Source organism: Mya arenaria, chromosome 10, assembly GCF_026914265.1.
Source record: "Mya arenaria isolate MELC-2E11 chromosome 10, ASM2691426v1".
Classification (NCBI taxonomy): domain Eukaryota; kingdom Metazoa; phylum Mollusca; class Bivalvia; order Myida; family Myidae; genus Mya; species Mya arenaria.
In genome coordinates this window covers 13110944-13132766 of record NC_069131.1, presented here as the reverse complement: position 1 = coordinate 13132766, position 21823 = coordinate 13110944, and the positions used below count along the sequence as shown (strand labels likewise).

The 21823-nt window shown below is 35.4% G+C and overlaps 1 protein-coding gene across 3 annotated transcripts; it reads left to right on the top strand.

The window, feature by feature from the left end:
* Positions 1–262: 262 nt before the first annotated feature.
* Positions 263–20099, top strand: LOC128205527 (uncharacterized protein C2orf50-like). Of its 3 annotated transcripts, none has more exons than XM_052907257.1 (5): positions 263–583; positions 15163–15327; positions 16348–16387; positions 16804–16821; positions 18516–20099. In XM_052907257.1, exons 1-5 carry the CDS (start codon positions 549–551, stop codon positions 18705–18707), a joined length of 450 nt encoding a protein of 149 aa, XP_052763217.1. In that variant the 5' UTR covers positions 263–548; the 3' UTR covers positions 18708–20099. The 3 variants fall into 3 exon arrangements, with proteins under 3 accessions (XP_052763217.1, XP_052763216.1, XP_052763218.1); XM_052907256.1 differs by lacking the exon at positions 263–583 and adding an exon at positions 10549–11008; XM_052907258.1 differs by lacking the exons at positions 263–583; positions 16804–16821 and adding an exon at positions 10549–11008.
* The last annotated feature ends 1724 nt before the right edge of the window (positions 20100–21823 follow it).

The following is a 21823-nucleotide window of genomic DNA, read 5'->3' as shown; positions in this document are numbered from 1 at the left end:
AGTTTATAAAGTAATCAAAGAGGTCACTCCAAATTAACACATCATTTTGTTTGATAAATTATGTTGATTTTAAACTATAAGAGTGCACGTATAAGACTGTTGATCATTGGGGAATAATATTAATGATCAATATATATAATGCAAAAAACATGTATGTTTTAATTCTTTTTGTGTTTGTAAAAGAATAACCCCATAAAGTCCAGCTCCTGTGGGCTTGCTACAAACATGTTACAAATCCCACAAAGCATGGTTACTAACTTAAGTATCGGAATTTCAATAGAGAGATAAATATAACAATTTTAAAGACGAGATTAACCAACTATATTATGCCAACGGATATATACAAACATTTCTTCCGTCTGTAATACGGGTGTTTAGACTTTAAATAAATATTAATCTTACAATTCGACGTGTGCATTATAATAGTTTTTTGTTTGGAATTAGCTACATGTGTGTGCATATAAGGTTAAAGACCTGTTAGCGGAAAACATTGTGTTCATATATTTTCTTCTTGTATTTTCTTGTGTTTATCAAGGACTAAAATAATCATGGCTGCTAGTTATATGCTTCAAACCAGAAAAAGGTTAGTACAAGTTTGTTTTTGTTTGTCTAATGCGTTTGATTAAACTGCGCGTTAATCACAAACCGTGTTCACTTATATTTTTTTAATTTAAGGCTCCACAATTGAGGTCGTATATTTCTTGAACAAACTTAGGAAGGTTAAACATTTTGAGAAAAAAACATTTCTTTGTGATAGTGAATGTTAAGCAATAAAACAAAGGAATTTCGAGGACAAGCACGAAAACCTAAAACATTCTAAGGACTGTTTTAATATAGGTACCATTTATAAGAGTACGTAGGAGAATTTCAAATCTTCACTTTCAGGTGGGTAGCTGACTGTACGCAAATACGTAGTTGTGTAATGAAAATTAATTGTCATTCCAAAAACCAAGAATTTGAAATGTCCCCTCCCACATTTACCCTGAAGGCATCAATCTGCGTATTCCCAAATTAGCACTGGCTACGCGCCTGACTTTATAATGCTTCGATTATACAACCCCAAGTGTGTACCTGTATATTAATTCATAAATATATAACATTTACCAAAATGGAGCGGTATGCATCGGCAAAAATCACCCAATTATTTTACTGAAAGTAACCAACCCTTTTAATGTGATGAGGAAATTAACAAAATGTGATACGCAAATTTGTAGAACTAAATAAATGTAATACAAAACAAATCACATATTTTACCATTGAAGGTGTTGTAATTTTCTTTGTGATATGTTTTTTATTATCATGGCTAAACATGTATTTATAACACAAATCTGCCTGTATTTTGGGCTGGCGGCCTTTCATTACAAATAAACATTCGTATTTGTATTCGGAATACAAAACTATTGATTATGTAATAATGTAAGCGAAGTATACAACAGCTACGATACTATAATATAAATGATCAGGCATCGAGAAATTGAAAAGTAAATAAAAATGTTTAAATTATGCATTACGTGGAAAACGTTATTTATTCTACAGCAAGGGCAAATAAGTGTGCAACTACAAAGTGTGTTTGAGTTTGTCTTGTGTAATAATAGTCAGGACCTTAATGTTGCTTCATGGGGAACTAAAAGAGGGTCTGTATTGTATAAGCATATTAAAACATTGTTTTCTCAAAAGCTCAGATTTTTTTATTCTTTTCCATTATGTGCAATTATTTGTCCAAAAGTTCCAAAATTGTGCATATTTACATTTCTTTGGAAAGAAACACTGGGATTATTACGTGGAAGTGTGTTACAAACAAGACTTATTAAATAATGCGAACTTGTAACAAATTTAAATCTCGTCTTAAGAAGCCTTTGTTCAGGATAGATTAGGTAGGGATTACTTCACGTAAATATTGTAAAGCTAGCCGGGTCTATGTGATAAAAATATTGATTACTGGTATTATAACGCACAATGCGCCTATTTACAAAATCATGTCTTTCAAAATTGTTCCTACATAAAATAAACAGGTATGTAAATTGAAGAAAAACATCCAAACTTAAAAGGATTATTTTTATCAAAGAATCTTAACTGAAAGATATCACAAATGTAAATATAATTGTTTTAAAAAGGACTCAGGTTACGTCCTTTAAAATTATTGGGAGTAGTAAATAAATCATCATCATCATCATCATCATCATCGTCATCGTCATCGTCATCGTCATCATCATCATCATCATCATCATCGTCACCACCACCACCACCACCACCACCATCATCATCATCATCGTCACCGCCACCACCACCACTACCACCACCACCACCCCCCATTATCATCATCATCATCATCATCATCATCATCACCATCGCGGTCGTTGTCGTCGCCGCGTATTATTTTTTTACGCAAACCTTAAGGGTAAATAACTGGTGATGGTTCATCTTTGGCTGTACTAAGGTTGATGGCCCTTTGCTCTACTGTATATTAATTTACGGAGGCCCAGGGGGTGGTACTGAATTTATTTTACAAGGAACATGTGGTTTTGTTCTCTTGTAAAACGACATTGTTATACCTCAAGATAACAGCTTGTTTAAAAATATAATGCATCATATATAACAGAGAATTGCATCACATTCAACCTGAAATAAGACATCTGTTTTGGCGTTCAATGGTTTGTTATTTCACTGCGTCCCTTGGTAAGTTAATACAAATTCGTTTCTTTCAAAGGTTACCTTACGTCTTCTTTGTTTTGAAATGAACTACAATTAATGTCTGAATTCTTGAAAAAAGGAGTATTATTCATTTGAACATTTTTGACAAACCCTTTCAAGAGTAAAAAAAAAAAAAATACCAAATTTAAGACACAATCGCATCTGTTTCATTTCTTAGAATAGGCTGTGTCATTTTAAATATAAATGAGTTCTCTTGTGTTGTTACTATACAAGAACCGATAATAAAATACTGTTTAACCTTTAAAACATATAAAAACAAGCATCACTTATTCTTCGTGAATAATAAGTAGTGTAAATTAAAGGAATGGGCCGGTTGTTGAGATATGCCGTTGTTAACTTCTAAACGTGTACACTTAATGATGTGCTAACATATTTAACCATGAACAGGTTTAGCTGAAACAGCTAGCTGTGTGTATGGAGATGTTGGGACATCTGTGTGTATGGACATGTTGGGACATCTGTGTGTATGGACATGTTGGGACATCTGTGTGTATGGACATGTTGGGACATCTGTGTGTATGGACATGTTGGGACATCTGTGTGTATGGGCATGTGGGGTCATCTGTGTGTATGGACATGTTGGGTCATCTGTGTGTATGGACATGTTGGGACATCTGTGTGTATGGACATGTTGGGTCATCTGTGTGTATGGACATGTTGGGACATCTGTGTGTATGGACATGTTGGGACATCTGTGTGTATGGACATGTGGGGACATCTGTGTGTATGGACATGTTGGGACATCTGTGTGTATGGACATGTTGGGTCATCTGTGTGTATGGACATGTTGGGTCATCTGTGTGTATGGACATGTTGGGACATCTGTGTGTATGGACATGTTGGGACATCTGTGTGTATGGACATGTGGGGACATCTGTGTGTATGGACATGTTGGGTCATCTGTGTGTATGGACATGTGGGGACATCTGTGTGTATGGAGATGTTGGGACATCTGTGTGTATGGACATGATGGGTCATCTGTGTGTATGGACATGTTGGGTCATCTGTGTGTATGGACATGTTGGGACATCTGTGTGTATGGACATGTTGGGACATCTGTGTGTATGGACATGTTGGGTCATCTGTGTGTATGGACATGTTGGGTCATCTGTGTGTATGGACATGTTGGGACATCTGTGTGTATGGACATGTTGGGTCATCTGTGTGTATGGACATGTTGGGTCATCTGTGTGTATGGAGATGTTGGGACATCTGTGTGTATGGACATGTTGGGTCATCTGTGTGTATGGAATGTTGGGCCATCTGTGTGTATGGACATGTTGGGCCATCTGTGTGTATGGACATGTTGGGACATCTGTGTGTATCGACATGTTGGGTCATCTGTGTGTATGGACATGTTGGATCATCTGCGTGTATGGACATTTGGCTTTTATGTTTAATGCCTACACCTACAATCAACCTTGTTTTAACTTAGTTGAAATGATTTTTTTCGGACTCGCTTTCAGATGTTCACGACAAACGGCAACTGGAATTATATTCAAATTAACAGTTATTTCAAGCTCAATCAAATTTCTATTAAAAGCGTATATAACGATTTTACACAAAAAGAGAGCATTTCTTTCACACTTTTTAAGATTTTTTAACAATTTAGTTTGAACTTGTGATAAAAGCTGCACTCTCACAGATTTACCGTTTTTACAACTTTTTTATTTTTTTTGTCTTGGAAAGAGCAAATTTTGCGTAAACATCTTCAAACCAATGATATAAGATTGCTGACAAAAAAAATCAGATCGTAGTTTGTCATATTTCCGTTCGAAAGTTTATGTTTTACGGCTTAAACCGTTACGAACGGTTTAAGAAAAATGCATAAAACATCAATTTTTGAACTTAAATATAAAAATCTGCGATCTAAATTTTGGTCAGCAGTCTTATATAACTGGTTTCCATGGATTTTCGCAAAAATTGGCTCGTTCCAAGACAAAAGATAAAAAAAATTGTCAAAACGTTCAATCTGTGAGAGTGCAGCTTTAAAGCAAGCATTTTGTTCACCTTTACACGAACTTTCATTGTCTTATCTTTTACGCATTGAAAAGTGTACAAGAGCATTTAAAGGCCAAGATTATATCAATCTGAACATAAACTTACCAAAATTATCACATACAGAGCTACGCCTGATCGTTATTGAAAGGGTTTGTTGGGGCGCAGCTAGTATATTGGTTGTCGGCTGAATTTGTCTCATTTTGTCGCTCGGCTACTACCTTCGACAATATCGGGATCGTTTTATTATTACGTTTTTTTATGCAGGTGCGGATCCATAAATTGTCGTTAGAGGGGATGTAACTAAGGGGCAAAACCTTTTGGACTGCGCCCCTCCCTCAAAACCGAAAGTCTATGGCATAAAATGTTTGCATGGGGATTTTGGGTACTCCCTCAAGAAGATTTTATCAATTTGCACTCGGAAAAGGTCATTATTAGCGTATTTTAATACTTTTTAATAAATATCTCGGTCATGTTCGATAACCAATCAGTGTCACTTCAAATGTATGGATTGAATTGCTTAAATTACACAATTAAGAGCCCAAACATTCCTAATTTCGACAGGTGCATCTAGCGATATTTTACCGCGCTTGTTTCAAAATTAGTTCTATATCTTTCATCATTATCCATAATTTATTTATCGTTCGGCCAACATTTCTTTTTTTCCCTGTTCTCACGATACATTATCATTTATTTTCATTCATACGATCAGTTTTACTCACAGACAATTTAACAATAGTCTATTCAATCTCGTTTCAAAGGCCCTTTGCATACGAATAAAACGGGGTTTCAAGACCGCGGTCCTTTATCAAATGCATCCGGAATAATTTGTGAGAAACTCAGATTAAAGTGGTCTATAGAAATGATATAACAGGCAAAAGGACAGCTCACGTCTTTTCTTGGTGTCGCAAAAGAAAATAATACAAGCAAAGGTTAGCTAAATATTAGTTCTGAACCCCAAAAGGCTTTCTTGTATTTGATCATGAGAGAGATTGAGTTATTGTGTGAAGTTGTTAATTATTTATTCTGCAAATTAAACAAACACCACAGCATCGCTCTGGAGGATAATATATATCTTATATTCGATACTGCAATACATAGCAACCAAGCTTACTGTGAAGTTACTCCTTGCAGCGTTCGTGTCATTGGCGTTGAATTGGCGTTGCTGTTTTAGTTCATTGTGTGCCGTGTTAATATGTTTATATGTTGTTTTTAATCCGTTTGGATATAATGCCTTGTTAAAACAAACGGATTTGGGTCAAAATAAATAATAATAATGAAAAATAATTAAATCGAAGAGTAATTCGCTTTTAGTTCAATTACACCAACGTTTCGTATTCTTAACAAAGATAATATTGAACTCACATATATATACAACAAAATTGAATTAAGATGTAACAGTTTTGATTAAGGAGTTTATTCTTGGATGAAGACACGTCTACAGGTGAAAATGTATTATACGTGGATGTATTCTGTGCAAATGAAATAACGCAACGCCTACGGAATTAACGTTTTGATGACTTTACTGACCAAAATGAATAACGCAACATAATTTAGAGAGAAAAAAGCAATTAAAAACCATCTGAACTCGATCGGGACGTTTGATATTTCGGTTTCAAGTATTCTAATGCAGTTTTAACGTGCTAATCAGCCCAAGACAACTTCTTAAGGGTATTAGGGAACAATGAATGTGAAATGTACAAACAAACTTAATGATAAAACACTCGAAAACTCCCTGGGAGCGACCCTATACAGAAGTATATATTGATAACGAAGTTGGGTAGAAAACAATTCAGTAAGAGTATTTTATCATCTTATTGTCATTTGTGGGTAGATGTACATGTATATCTGACAGTCGTGAAGTTCTAGTATGTATATGAACTGGAAAACAATCTTGATTCAACGTTATATGATATTATGAAATAAAAACCATAACTGTTTTCCATGAAGGAAGCTTATGATATTTAAGTGGAATATTTTATGGTATTTGATCGAAATACACTGATCTCAATGAAACCGTTCACTTATGTGCAATATCACATAACAAAACACTTATTAACGACATATACATCTGCTGGAAGTGCAGTGTGGTAATCTGTTGAGCTATTTTGTTGGACTTTCAAAGACTAAAGTACGTGTGAAGTGATTTTATTCTTCAAAGATGAGCAGTAAAAAATCGTAAGTATTTCAACACGCACACGCAAACGAACACACCATACACACGCAAGCATAGACATACACACGCACACACAGACACACACACAGAGACACAACACAACACACACGCATACACGTACACACACACACACGTACGCATTGACAAACAAACACACACAGACACAACACACACACAGAGAGAGACACAACACACACACACACACACACACACACACACACACACACACACACCCACACCCACACCCACACCCACCCACACACCCACACCCACACCCACACACACACACACACACACACACACAGAGAGAGAGAGAGAGAGACACACACAACACACACACAGACACACTTATAACAGACATATCACATACGATATGGGGTCCTTTTTGGCTTAAGAGCAGTCAATTGCAATAATTCATCACTGACTCTATAGACTATAGCATAAGCAACTCTACGTAAAACCCTTCTTTGATGTTTATGGCGTTTCTCATCGACAAAGTACATTTTAAACCACCCTATACATTGTTTCACGGTAGTTAAGCACCTTGAAATAACCCTGTCCGGTTCTATCTGTATCTCGATCAGCAACAATCTTGATTGATTGTGAATTATTTAGTATCCCAAATCAATTTCCGAACCAGTAAAGCGCGAGAGCGTGCAGCAACGGAAGGGAGTTAAGTCTGTGATCCGATATTGTAGGAATTGAGATGTAACAGTTTCATGAGTATAAGTACTATGACAGTTGCAAAGTAATTTTCAATACAACTGTTAATGATTTGGTACTCACATTTAAATGAAAAATACGCCGATATAGTCTAACTTATATCACTTAAATTATCTTAGCTCGTTTGAGAATACCGACGCTGAGTGTATCTCTCTTAACATTGCCAAGTTTCCCGCTTGACATTGCCGATGTTGCTGAACTTATCCCGCTTGACATTGCCGATGTTGCTGAACTAATCTCGCTTGACATTGCCGATGTTGCTGAACTTATCCCGCTTGACATTGCCGATGTTGCTGAACTTATCCCGTTTGACATCGCCGATGTTGCTTAACTTATCCCGCTTGACATCGCCGATATTGTTGAACTTGTTTTCGCTTAAAAATCAAACAATGTTGAACTTATCTCGCTTGACATCCCCGATGTTGCTGAACTAATCTCGCTTGACATTGCCGATGTTGCTGAACTTATCTCGCTTGACATTGCCGATGTTGCTGAACTTATCTCGCTTGACATTGCCGATGTTGCTGAACTTATCTCGCTTGTCATTGCCGATGTTGCTGGACTTATCTCGCTTGACATCGCCGATGTTGCTGAACTTATCTCGCTTGACATTGCCGATGTTGCTGAACTTTTCTCGCTTGACATTGCCGATGTTGTTGAACTTACCTCGCTTGGCATTGCCGACATTGTTGAACTTATTTTGCTTGACATTGCCGACATAGTTGAACTAATCTCGCTTGACATTGCCGACATAGTTGGACTTATTTAGCTTGACTTTGCCGACATAGTTGAACATATCTCGCTCAACATTTCCGACGTTTCTTGAGCGTGTTAAAATGATATACGTGAGTTCATCTTGATTTCCTTAAATATAATCGAATAACTTTAAATTAAGATACAAAAACGGAGTTAATATAGCTTATTATTACACATAAATAATTCGTTCATGACTTGGCCAGAGCAATTTATTTTCCTGGACATCATAAATGCCGTACTGATCTCTGCGTAATTATTGACCTATCTACATATATATACATCGTGATTTCTAGGATTCGAAGTCAATATTATGGTAATTTATTTATAAAAAATATCAATAACAATATTTCTAAGGTAGTATATTAAAACGAAAAAAAAACAGAACTCGTGAAAAGGCTTGACGCTTTGTTCAGAACAAATTACTGAGATAATTGGACATATCTCTCTTAATTTCTGAGAGTGTTGAACTTGTTTTACCTATTTGCTGAGATAATTGGACGTATCTCACTTAATTGGTGAGACTATTAAACCTGTAACACACTTAATTTCTGCGCAAGTTGAACCTATCTCACTTGATTTCTATAACTGTTCAACCGATTTAGCTTGTTTGCTGAGTTTTTTAACCCGTCGAACCTTATTGCTGAAATTGTTGGATCTATCTCACTTAATTTCTAAGACTGCTGCACTTGTCACACTTAATTGCTGGGAAAGTTGAACCCATCTCACTTGATTACTGGGATGATCGAATCAATCTCACTTGAGTGTGGTGAATGTTGACATTGATTTTTGAGGTAGTGATCTTACTTAGTCGCTGCAATTTCTCAATTAACTCCTGATATTGTTGAAGCTACTTTCACTTGATTTTCTCTTGATTTCTGAGAGTATTTGATCTAATGCCACTTGATTCTTGAGAATGTTGAACTCATGTAACTTGATGGCTTATCTTGTTGAACCTATGCCATATAATAATAATAATAATAATAATAACTTTATTTAAAGAAGGTAACACATTAAGACATAGGCATCATATTATAAACAAACATAACACACGACTTATTTACAATGTGGCCTTCTGAAAGAACATACACACGCACACACACATAAATGCTTAGAATGAAAACGTAAGCATAAATTTATGTTATTTCAAAAGGGTACGTATTAAAATGTTATACGAAAACATAAAGAAACATGAATATAATACATTAATTATAAGATCAATGCCGAACAATACATCAATTTGTACCTAAAGGTTAACAAATCGTATCATTAAAATTTATTAACTGAGTAAGTAGGACAGTCACACATGTATTTAACACCTTAATTGAGATATATATAATGTAAAAACAAAATATGATTGTTGAGATTGTTAAAGCTATACCTTTCTCACATGATTGAGAAAACAGTTGAGTCTAATTTGATTGCTAGGATTTTCTGAACCTATCTTAATTGATTGTTTTAAAATAATGAACCTGTCTCGCTTCGATACTGAGATTGTTAAACATATGCCACATAATTGCTTAGATTATTGACCATATGAAACAAGATTGCTGAAATGGATGAACCTATATCGCTTCATTGCTGAAAATATTTATCCTTCCTTTAAAATGTTTAGAGTTTTGAACCGAAATTAGTTGATCGTTGAAATTGATTGCTGTAATTGTTGAACGTAAGTGCTTATTGAAGTTAAGTTGTGTGAGTTATCTTACTTTCACTTAATAGTTTAAGCCCGGAATTATAGAAATTCTGGTTTTTCCAACCTAATCCTCCGGTACAAACAAAATTAAACCGTTGTAATATACACACGTTACTTCGGAAACAATAGAGTCATTGGACTGTTACATGAATTTCATTAGCTCGAAATTCACCTTTTATTTGTACCGGCATGGGAAAACCCAGTTATGGTAATTTCGGGCTATATATATTTCTTATTTTGTGTTTATGCCCTTTGTTCAAATTCCATATAAACACGCAATTAATGAAACCATTCCGCTTTGTGTGTTTTGTTTACCTTACATGTAAGAAAGAATACCCAGGGTAGAGTTAAACATCAAATACCGACACCGAATGTGAAGCTCAGGCATTTTGATTAAACCGAAAGGCAGCGAACAACCGATCAATTTTATCAATCCAATTATTCAAAATAAATATTTGCCGAGGCTTCAGTGGGCCCTATTGTGCGAACACAAGACTTTATACAAGCAAATAAAAGTGATCGCTTACTCCCGACGATTTATTGTCAATCGTTTGTAGTTCGGTTTTGAAATGAGAAATTTTATTAGTTCGATATCAAAAAAACAATGTGTATAAGGAATAAATAAGTTGAGTTTTACTTACTTTTGGTGTGCGGTTTAAAGAAATATTGTGTTTTAGATGCACTTAAATAACGATTTGGCGAATACACGTGATATGACCAAATAACAGTCGCGGTTTTCACAATCAAGTATCTTCAAGTTGATATTAATCAATGATTTAAAGAATATTTTGGAGATCAGTGCAATTTCGTTTGTAATAGTTAAGCATTCAAACCTTTTCGAAAGAACGGAGCGGAATACGTACGTACTTAAACGTTCAAAACCACTTTTAATATACAGCAATGGACAGGAAGCCAGCGACAGGAATGATGTTTAGTTACTTTCAAAAAAGGTAACCCTTACTTCCTTCCTCCCCATCCATCTATTCTCCTTTGATCTCTTCTTTCTTTCTTTTTTCTCGCTCCTTTCATCGTTCCTTTCATTATTTCTTTCTTTGTTTTTATTTTGCCTTACTTGTTCTTTCTTGCGCCTTATTTTTCTTTTACCCATTCCTAATTTTCTTTCAAACCCGTCTTTTCGTCTTTCAGGCTTTTGGTCTGATTTCCTCTTAAACCTATTTCAGCCATGTTCTGCCCTTCAATATAGTTCAACTATTTGCTTTTACCTAGTTTATTTATTTTTATCGCTTACATGTCAGTCCGTTTACTTTCATTCTTTCGTCCGTCCGTTTTTCCGTTAATTCGTTCGTTCGTTCATCAATTCAGTCAGTTAGTCATCCATCCATCCATCCAAACCAATCCATCCATCCATCCATCCATCCATCCATCCATCCATCCATCCATCCATCCATCCAATCCAATCCAATCCCATCCATCCAACCGTCCGTCCGTCCGTCCGCCCGCCCGCAAGCCCGCCCGCCCGTCCATCCATCCATCCATCCATCCATCCATCCGTCCATCTGTTCGTTCGTTCTTTCGTTCGCTCACATTCATTCATTCATTCATTCATTCATTCATTCATTCATTCATTCATTCATTCATTCATTCATTCATTCATTCATTCATTCATTCATTCATTCATTCATTCATTCATTCATTCATTCATTCATTCATTCATTCATTCATTCATTCATTCATTCATTCATTCATTCATTCATTCATTCATTCATTCATTCATTTAATCATGCATACATCTAACCATTCAACCATCCAGTCATTCATTCACTCAATCAACCAATCAATACATCATGTGTATATTGCTTTCTTAGTTCATTCAAACAAAAATTGAGTTAAATGTTTTCTAAAAACCATTTTTCGATGCGCAAATAAATGTCGTTTCAAACGTAACATGTATACACATTCAGCTATAAGTGTATGATTGATTGCTTTTAGAAAAAATGAAAACAGTAGCATGTTAATACTACTTAAAAACTGAGGAAAGGCGGCCAATTGAAGAGTGGATACTTGAGACTGTTTGCAAGCACCTTAAGAGTGGCTGCTCAGATAAGCATTTTTATTCAGATATACAGTTTAAAAAATGCGAAAAAAACTTCAAAAAAGAAACACATTCTGTTCGGTCTGACCCGACCTTCCTACATATCAAATAATGCCTTAAGCCGAAACGGTATCAGTTAATATAGAATATATAAATGTGAGTCTATGTGAGTCTTTATTGCCTCGTTGACACCGCCAAACAAATAAACATATCAAGTTGCTATCCAATTTTTGTCCCTTCAATAGCTTTGATGACAGAAGATTATCGATATCTGATATAGGTTTTAAATAGTTCATAACATTGATTTAGGAACAATCTGCAGCGTTTTGTGAAAAGGGTAAAACTGTAGAATGTTATTTTATGTCTGGATCCCAGTGTCTATGTATACTGAAACGGCCTAACAAAAATATCACTATTTTATTTTCCTACACGAGATAAACACAAATAAAAAGATATTATGATATTATGTATACATTTAACCCATTACATTACGTGCATTAAAGGGACTTTTAGTGTCCGAAATGAGTTATTTGTGATTTCATTCGTAGATTCAAGTTTTAAAGCATTCAATTTCCAATAGCGTTTTAAACGCTCTTCCACAATATGAGGAATTTTCTGTACTCTTATTTTCGAAATATTCAAAGCACCAAAATAACTTTTTTTAACTCCATTTTTTTTGTTCACATTGCATATTTGGTAAATTGTTCATGTCCTCTTCTAAAAGCCGTTGCCGGAAACCCATGTCTGACCAATTAATTATTGAAAAATAAAAATGGGTCGATCGTTGGTATCCGACGATGCATAAAATTTATTTATCCTCTGATTTAAATAGATTATAACAATTAAAATAGTTACCGAATTTGTAATACATTTTGGGGTAGAATTCAAAAGAAACATATTTTTGCATCAACATATATTGTGTCCCTTTAAATCAGAGGACCTTGTATCGATGTCACGGCCTAGCATGGTCCTCGAACATTGGAAAATGCGATCAATACTGAATAATGCAGACAGAGATAATAGACGATCGTGATAGTCAGATTTCAATCGCGTAGAAATCAATTCATTACACGTTTAATGAGTTTGATAAACCGCTGATTGCTACGGAATGTTTAATCATCTCTGTACTATGTTAGACCACACATTTCACAGCTCGTTTTCACCAACAAGACCATACTTTTCACAGCTAGTTTTTCATCGAAAGGACCACACATTTCACAGCTAGTTTTCAGCGAAGGGACCACACTTTTCACAGCTAGTTTTTTTCACCGAAGGGACCACACTTTTCACAGCTAGTTTTTCACCGAAAGCACCACACATTTCACAGCTAGTTTTCACCGAAGGAACCACACTTTTCACAGCTAGTTTTTTTCACCGAAGGGACCACACTTTTCACAGCTAGTTTTTCACCGAAAGGACCACACATTTCACAGCTAGTTTTCACCGAAGGAACCACACTTTTCACAGCTAGTTTTTCACCGAAGGGACCACATTTTTCACAGCCAGTTTTTCACCGAAAGGACCACACATTTCACAGCTAGTTTTTCACCGAAGGGACCACACTTTTCACAGCTAGTTTTTCACCGAAGGGATCACACTTTTCACAGCTAGTTTTTTTTTCACCGAAAAGACCACACATTTCACAGCTCGTTTTTGTTCACCGAAAGGACAATACATTTCACAGCTAGTTTTTCACCGAAAGGACCACACATTTCAAGGGTTTACATTCAAATATCGGCGCCCTGACTTATATTTGACCGCACTGTAATTATCAGTTATTTAGGACATCGTAGCATTTATGGGTGATTATCGTACATTTAAAATAGAAGAGCAGGATAAAACACAATATTCCTATAAAACCGTAAATGGAAACTGGTATTTCTATATGCGGGTTAGATTGATTATAAAGATGACAGCTTGTCATTCAACTGGGACTGAAATAAAATTTATATCTGTGTGGGAGTCGGAGGATTTGGTCTCTGTCAGTCGTATGCTTGGATAATGAAGTCCAGAAGTGGGGCGATTGTTCATAACTTTAAAAAAACGTTGTTAACTTCGTCGTTGTTTACTTTCAAATTGTTACTGCTCCTGAAGTTAAATGGATGCCCTTGTAATCCGCTGTGTTTCTAACATGATTTGAGACAACTGTTTCAGCTGTGCTTGTTTACATATAAATATGTGAGCACATCATGAACTATTTCACATTCAGACGTTAACAATGGTGTAGTTAACAAAGTTTTTAACAATCGGTCAATACATCTTTGCTATTCTTCGCTGATTTCATGTTGGAAAATAAAGCGCCTGAAATCTTATCTATGTTATTCAGATGGTTGTCTTTTCGTTCCCGGAAATAACTTTTTTTCAAACGAAACCAGTGTTAGAATCAATACATTGATGTCACAAAATTCAACATTAGGGTAAATAAAAAAAACGATAAAATACGGGCAACTAGGTGCATTTATGCGTCAATCATCTTGAAGTACGCATTTGGATTCATGGATCATGACAATATGTGCTGTTATATCATGTATTGATAAATCATGTTAAAATGGTTTGATAAGTAAAATGTATGACTGTAATCTTCATACGTGCGTGCGTGCGAGTGTGCGTGCGTGTGGGTCTGTGTGCCTGCGCGCGTGCGCGTGCGTGCGTTCAGACCACATCACTGAGCATAGCCGACAGTCCACTGAAAGGCATTAAGAGGCATAAAAGTCAAGTGAAGTGTGCTGGTCGATAAGGATAGTTCAAGGGGCCGTTTTATTAAAGCTTCTTAGCTTTTGACTACATTTATTGTGAATCGCGTCTACTTTTGATGAATTCATCATTTGGGCCGAATTTTGCATATCTCATAGTTTTGTTATTCAAACATCGTTAGCTTTCTTTTAAATCAGTTTATAAAAAGGGCAATCGTGTACTAAGTAAAAATTAAACCTAAGCTAGTTTATGAAATAGCCCATGATCTCCCATATGACATACATGGTCAATATGTAGAAGAAAATACATTAATAGGTAAACCTCTATCCGTACTGACTCTATCTCCGCTATTTTCAGTGCGTACCACGACAGCTGCATCCCGGCTGAGCGGAAGGCGGTAGCGGCGGCCGCGGACACCGGAAAGACGTACCGGGAGGCCGAGTATTCTAACTGTGACCAAGTGTCCCAGGATACTATCTGGAAGCAGGCCGTGGGTGCCGAGCGGAGGTGTCTTAAAAACTGGTATGAGGCAATAATAAAACTTTCCTTAAATGTGCAAGTTAGTTTATAAATTTTTAAAGTAAGAGTGATTATCCTGAACAGATACGAGCACCTATCACAAGTTTTTCACCTTTAATGCTGTTGCATTTAAGTTCATGTAAATGTCTTTATCACACCATTGGCAAGAAGAAATATTTTATTGCAATTACCACGTTATAGTTAGATGACATGAAGTAAAATATTAATGAATAGGAATGAGGGGAGTGAGGGTAGCGAACGAGCCTTCTTTCTCATTAAAAAATGCTTCCGGTCATTTAACTGACTTAGAATACAACCTCATCGGCCGACACGTGGTCAACGCAAAATCTGACTCGGGGAATGTGAATCGGAAGAGGTCAACAGTAGGCGGTCCTTTAACCACCCGCCGCGGAAAGTTGATATTTTAATGATCAAGCCCAGTACTTAATGATTGCCTATCTGCTTTTTCACTGGCAGAAAAAGAATGTTTTATTTTAAAGCTGCACTCTCACAGATTAGCAGTTTTGACAACTTTTTTTATTTTTTTGTCATGGAATGAGCCAATTTTTGCGTTAATATCTACAAACCATAGATACAAGACTTCTGACAAAATTCAGATCGCAGTTATTCATACTTCCGTTAGAAAATTAATGTTTTATGGCTTAAAGCGGTACCAACGGTTTACGAAAAATGCATAAAACATCAGTTTTTGAACTTATATATGAAAATCTGCGATCTGATTTTTGTCAGCAGTCTTATGTCACTGGTTTCCATGCATTGTCGCATAAATTGACTCCTTCCAAGACAAAAATTAAACAAGTTGTCAAAATGTTTACTCTGTGAGAGTGCAGCTTTAAGCTTCAAAAAAGGTTCTAACTAAAATCCTTGTCTCGTAGACCAAGAAATGTACACCGTGATGATTTCATCGCAGATGAAGACAGGTTAGAAAGGGAAAGAATCCATCAATGTGTCACATTGCATCTAAGCGGTTACCTCCCTTTAATATTATTTTTCTTTCTCCAGGGACTCCAGCTGGGGATTTCTCGCAGAATTCGATGCTCAGGTTGGTTTATTGTCTTCACCTTTTTCATGAGTGATAATTTAAAGAAAATAGTACCATATCAGAGTCTAAGAAAAACGGTTTTGAATTTCTTTGGAAAAAGCAACATATAATTCCATATAAAATATCCATCGTATTTGAAACAGAAAATTCACCAATTACTGGTAAAAGCATCAGGGTCACCTCGTTTTATGTAATTTCTAATAAATAACAATTTTTATGATTTTTTAACGGCTATTGATTAGAAAAAACAAATAGCGTAGATTTGTATTCCTTTTGCTTTTAAATTGAATTAAGCACTTCTACTTTACGACAAAATACCTATATGTTATGCGCTTTTTTTCTAGCATTTGTCTTATCATATTGTCATGCATACGACGTTAGGGGTACCCATGGTTACTGTTGACTTGTTGTTATAGATAAAATCAGGAAAGCGAGTAAGTTTTGTGGAGTTGAAGCTACGTGCAAATAGTATTATGTGTCAGTAAAACTAACATCATGATGTCTTTATGCTTTGCTTTGAAATGAATGGTCGTATATGTCCATAATGCGATTGAGAAAGGTAAAAAATTAGTACATGTTATTAGTGTTCAACAGTATATTTTGTCCAGTGAGAAGACATCATTTCTCATGTTTTCTAATACGTTTATTTAAGTAAATCAGCAGCCATTCATATGTGAAGCGGTACATATTAACTGTGGCTGGCCCAGTTAGTGCGTAATTTACACAATATAATATATACCACTAAAAACTTGAATATTGTTAGTGTGTGCTTACACAAAATAAATGGTTATGCGTCTGCGTCGCATCAAAGCATTTATTTTTGTACAAACCAGCAATCTTTATCCATTACATAAAAAACTAATTAAATAAATATTATTGTTTATTTGGAGGTCTTATTTTTTATGAAAGATAACATCTACAATATTGTTTGCAAACGAACATGTGTTCCACTACCGCTCAAATATGTCCGCTCAAGAATCTGAATCGATATAACTACATGTAGGTATGTTTTGTCGCGCTGTAGGGATAAAAACATGCTTACAACCAGTAAGATTTCGCGATGACGTTCGTTATATAACGAAAAGTGCATGATACTCGTCTGATTTAAACTTTAATAAACAACTACTAAAGCCGAGAATTATGGACCTAATCTTAATTACATATAATATTCCATATGCCACTGGTAATATGTGTACCAAGTTAGATGGGAATAAATTGCTGCATAAACAATGTTTAAAACATTTTGCTCAAAGAAGACGCCACCGCAGCGTTGTCTTATGCTTTGCCTATACATGCCAATTTTATGGAACTTGTACCTTCATTTTAGTATCTACACGAGCTGCAACTTTTGGTGAATCAAAGCGGAAAATGTAAATTTTGTCCATTACACAAAACAAATCAGTGTTTGAAGTGAATGTTTGTTCTGGTATGGCTAAATAATATATGTGGGTGTCGGTTGTATTGCTGTTTTTCTGGATGTGTTGTTATGTTAAGGATAAGTTCATTATAATACGATTTTTCAGTCATCTGTGAATGCAATACATGTTATTGTGCAATTGAATAATGTATTCGAATATAAAATATATCCGAACATTTTGAAAACTTATACTTTGTGACTTGAACGTGATGATTTTAATAGTAAAGTAATTAATTACCCTTCTTTAGATGGAGATGTACATGATATAAATTTCATGAAAATAGTCACGAAAAATAATATAATGAAGTGAAAATAAAATCAAATAGTGCAGCAGTGGATTGAAAATGGGTCCCTTCGTGTACATGTGGGAACTTTTACCAGAAAACCACTTGAATCAAAGCACAAGTGGTGATTTGGTGAAAATTGTAAACATTTACGTGAAAGTTGATTACATCAAGACATGAATGTTTATGTTGGGTATGTTATGTGCTTATGAACAAGCTTTTCTCCTTTTCGTTGACTCGTTTCGCTAACAGTCAGAAGGTCCATAGGGAGAGTTCAAGGGACGTAATCCAACCTATAACTCATATCTTTATTCCGTAATATAAACAAATGCACAGGTCAAAATAGAGCATGCGCCTCTTTCAAACTATGTAAATCATTTAACAACGTGTAAGCACTATGAATTAACATTCGTATTCTCGTTTCTAGGGCAACCCTAAAGAAAAAGAACCACTTCCGGAAAAATCCAATCAGTTTTCCGAGAACGTTCCAAACACGAACTCGGGTAACTATGGAAACCGCGTCAATACAGAGCTGGGGGCCAGTATGCAGCAAATGGAGTACCAGTTTTACAGCGGCGGACGTCGGCGGAAGTTGGGGGCTGACATGATATGTTACTAAGCCTTACATTCCTTTTGCATTTATATATTTTTATTGTTAGGTGTTATTTTTTTCTAAACTCGGGTCGGTGTTTTAAATGCCTACAAATGAGATAAAATGTCTGAATACCCATGAGTCGATCATGGTTTGTTCAGCATTTGTAACTAAGATCTGCTAATATCTAACAAACGTTTTCATAATCACCCTTACTGAATGCATCGTATATCGTGTCACATACATTTTATTTATATAATACTAGTACTTATAATACATGCCTGGCAGAATATAAGAGATATATACACGCTGATAGTTGAAATATAAATGTTAATTGAAGCCCAAATTCTACAACTTTGATTTATAACAGTCGTACATATACATATTAAGTACACGTGTTGTTGTTTTTTAATTAAAGCCTTAACAAGTGTGTACTTCTAAGTTGCTTTATAGATAAGCTTATGCAATTATAAAAAATGCCTTGAACAAATGCAACGAAATGTATGTTTACTGTAAGCCGTATCCAGCTTCAATTGGAATTCAGTTGTTTTCTATTACATTATGCCAGTATGTAACAGAATGTTACGCTTTCTGGTGTTCTAAAAACGGAGTTATAAATTATTGAGCCTATTGTTCAGAACTGTGTCAAAGTTAACAACCTGATTAACGAGATCAGTGTTCACGTTTAATATATTTAAATGAAACTAGTTTAGCTGAAATAGTTGTCTATAATCTTGTCAGAAAAAAAAACAGCAGATCACAAGTGCATCCATTAACCTTCCATAGCAGTAACGACTTGGAAGTTAACAACGATGAAGTTAACAACGTTGTTAACTTTTTAACAATTTTCTGAATACTCGACAAAATTTTGTACAACGCATTCCGCTGGCCTTAATTATAATATAAAAGAAATGGACTATATATCGACTAGATACATATTCGTCAAGCTTCAAATACACCAGTGGGCATTAAAGTGGGGACATAATACACCGGTGGACATTTAAGTGTGGACGTACTGATTTGAACCTGACGAAAACTTATGATATTTTGCATTAATCTCAATGGCTATTTATTTAAACCTTAAAGCGTATTTCTGGAAATGTGTGTGTTATATATGTTAAGTGTCAAGTTAAAATCAACGCCTATTTCTTTAAACCCTAAAGCGTATTTCCGGAAATGTGTTTGTTATATGTGTTACGTGTCTAGTTAATATTTATCATTTAAAGATAGTTGATCTTTCCGTCCATTTGCATTTATAGTTCTTGTTAGTTTACCTCACGTTGGAGAGTTTAGTCTATTTGTATTTGTTATTGAAACCAGTCGTTTGAGAACAGCGATTGTGTTTAGAATTTTAAACATTATTTTGGTGTTGTTTTATTCATACTAACTTTACAAATAAAATATACAACATCTGTGAAATTGAGCTACGTTTTTTATTTCTAATTCTATAAATGGCCGTATATGTCACTCATGAGTGAATTATTCGTATATGACACATTTTGAAAGTGATTCGAATATGGCATACATGTTTGGTCATTTTGAAACGCATAGGTCACATCAGTTGTTATGACCCGTGGTGACCCATGCGAAAACCCCTTTGAAGTCACGTGATTATTTACCCCCGTTTAGCAAACTTCACACAGACCTTATTTTCTCTATTTAAATTCGTCTGGACATTTTATGAGAAATAATTTTTAATGTTCGAACGCAATATATCGATTTCACTGATAAACAAAGAAAATCACACTGTAATAAAACTCGTACGTATATGTAATTTCGCAGTGAAAATCCTTTATAATCCGACAATCCAAATTTAAAATGACAACGACGACGAAGACGGGGGTGATGATGATGATGTTGATGATGATAATGATGCTGATAAGATGATGATGATGATGATGATGATGATGATGATGATGATGATGATGATGATGATGATGATGATGATGATGATGATGATGATAATGACGATAATGATGATGATGATGATGATGATGATGATGATGATGATGATGATGATGATGATGATGATGATGATGATGATGATGATGATGACGACGATGATGATGATGATGAAAAACTGGAAACAAGGGAAACTTAATGTGGTTTGGCGGGGGCTATCAGGCATACAAACGCATTTAGCTCCACTGGTACATGCATGAGCTCTTTGCGCTCATTTAATCAAAAACCCGAGAAGCTCTATACGGTATCAGCTCAATATGACGTGAGAATGCTACGCTGCTCCCAGCCTAAAATATGTCACTCGTCAACAAAAACAACAACATATATGTCTGGTGTCATAATGCCTCTTGGACACTTCGTAGCGAAAAAAAGCAACACAAGTGTTGATAACCTACAATAAAAAGCATGAATAACCCCCGCTGTAATGTTGACTTATGTGTTTAAGTGATACCGCAAAGTGAGTCCAGAGAACACACGATCGACAACTGCTGCTCGTGCAAACCATCCTGCTTTTTGCTTGTTTTTCTTTTCTTTTTTTTAGAAATTTCATGTTACTTTTTCCCTAAACATATCAGAAATATTTGAACTCTGATAAAATCATAACTGCACTTAATGGGCGTTCAATTTTAAAGGTAGGAAGCGGGTATTTCCTGCTTAAAATTGTGTGGGACTACGAATTCCGGATTCCAGTGATATTTATAGGATATGGTTTATCATATTAAATTTCAACATGTCCTTATTTGACCAAATGATGACCCTGCTAGCCGTCTTTCAGCTTTGAGTCACAACGTGAAGTGTAATGGGAAAAGATAGACAATCCATGCAAGCCTTCAATAAAAACTTACTGAGTAACCTCCCTTCCATACTAACACACCCGTCTCTGTCAGTCCCCCGTCCGTTTGTCTGTCTCTTCAATCCCCCTGGGGCCGTATCCAATATGCATCTTAGTGAATATTTTCAATTCAGTGAGAATTTCATAATTTTTGACAATGATTATTTTAAATACCCGCTACTGTTCATCAGACTTATTCATAATGCATAATTATATTATATTGTTCGTTTTATTAAAATTCAAATTAGAAAAAAAATATTTATTTTCACTAAGTTGAACACTGTTACTAAGACGGCTCCAGGTATCAACTGGCATTTTAACGTCCAGATATGAAGGCCGGGACCAAATT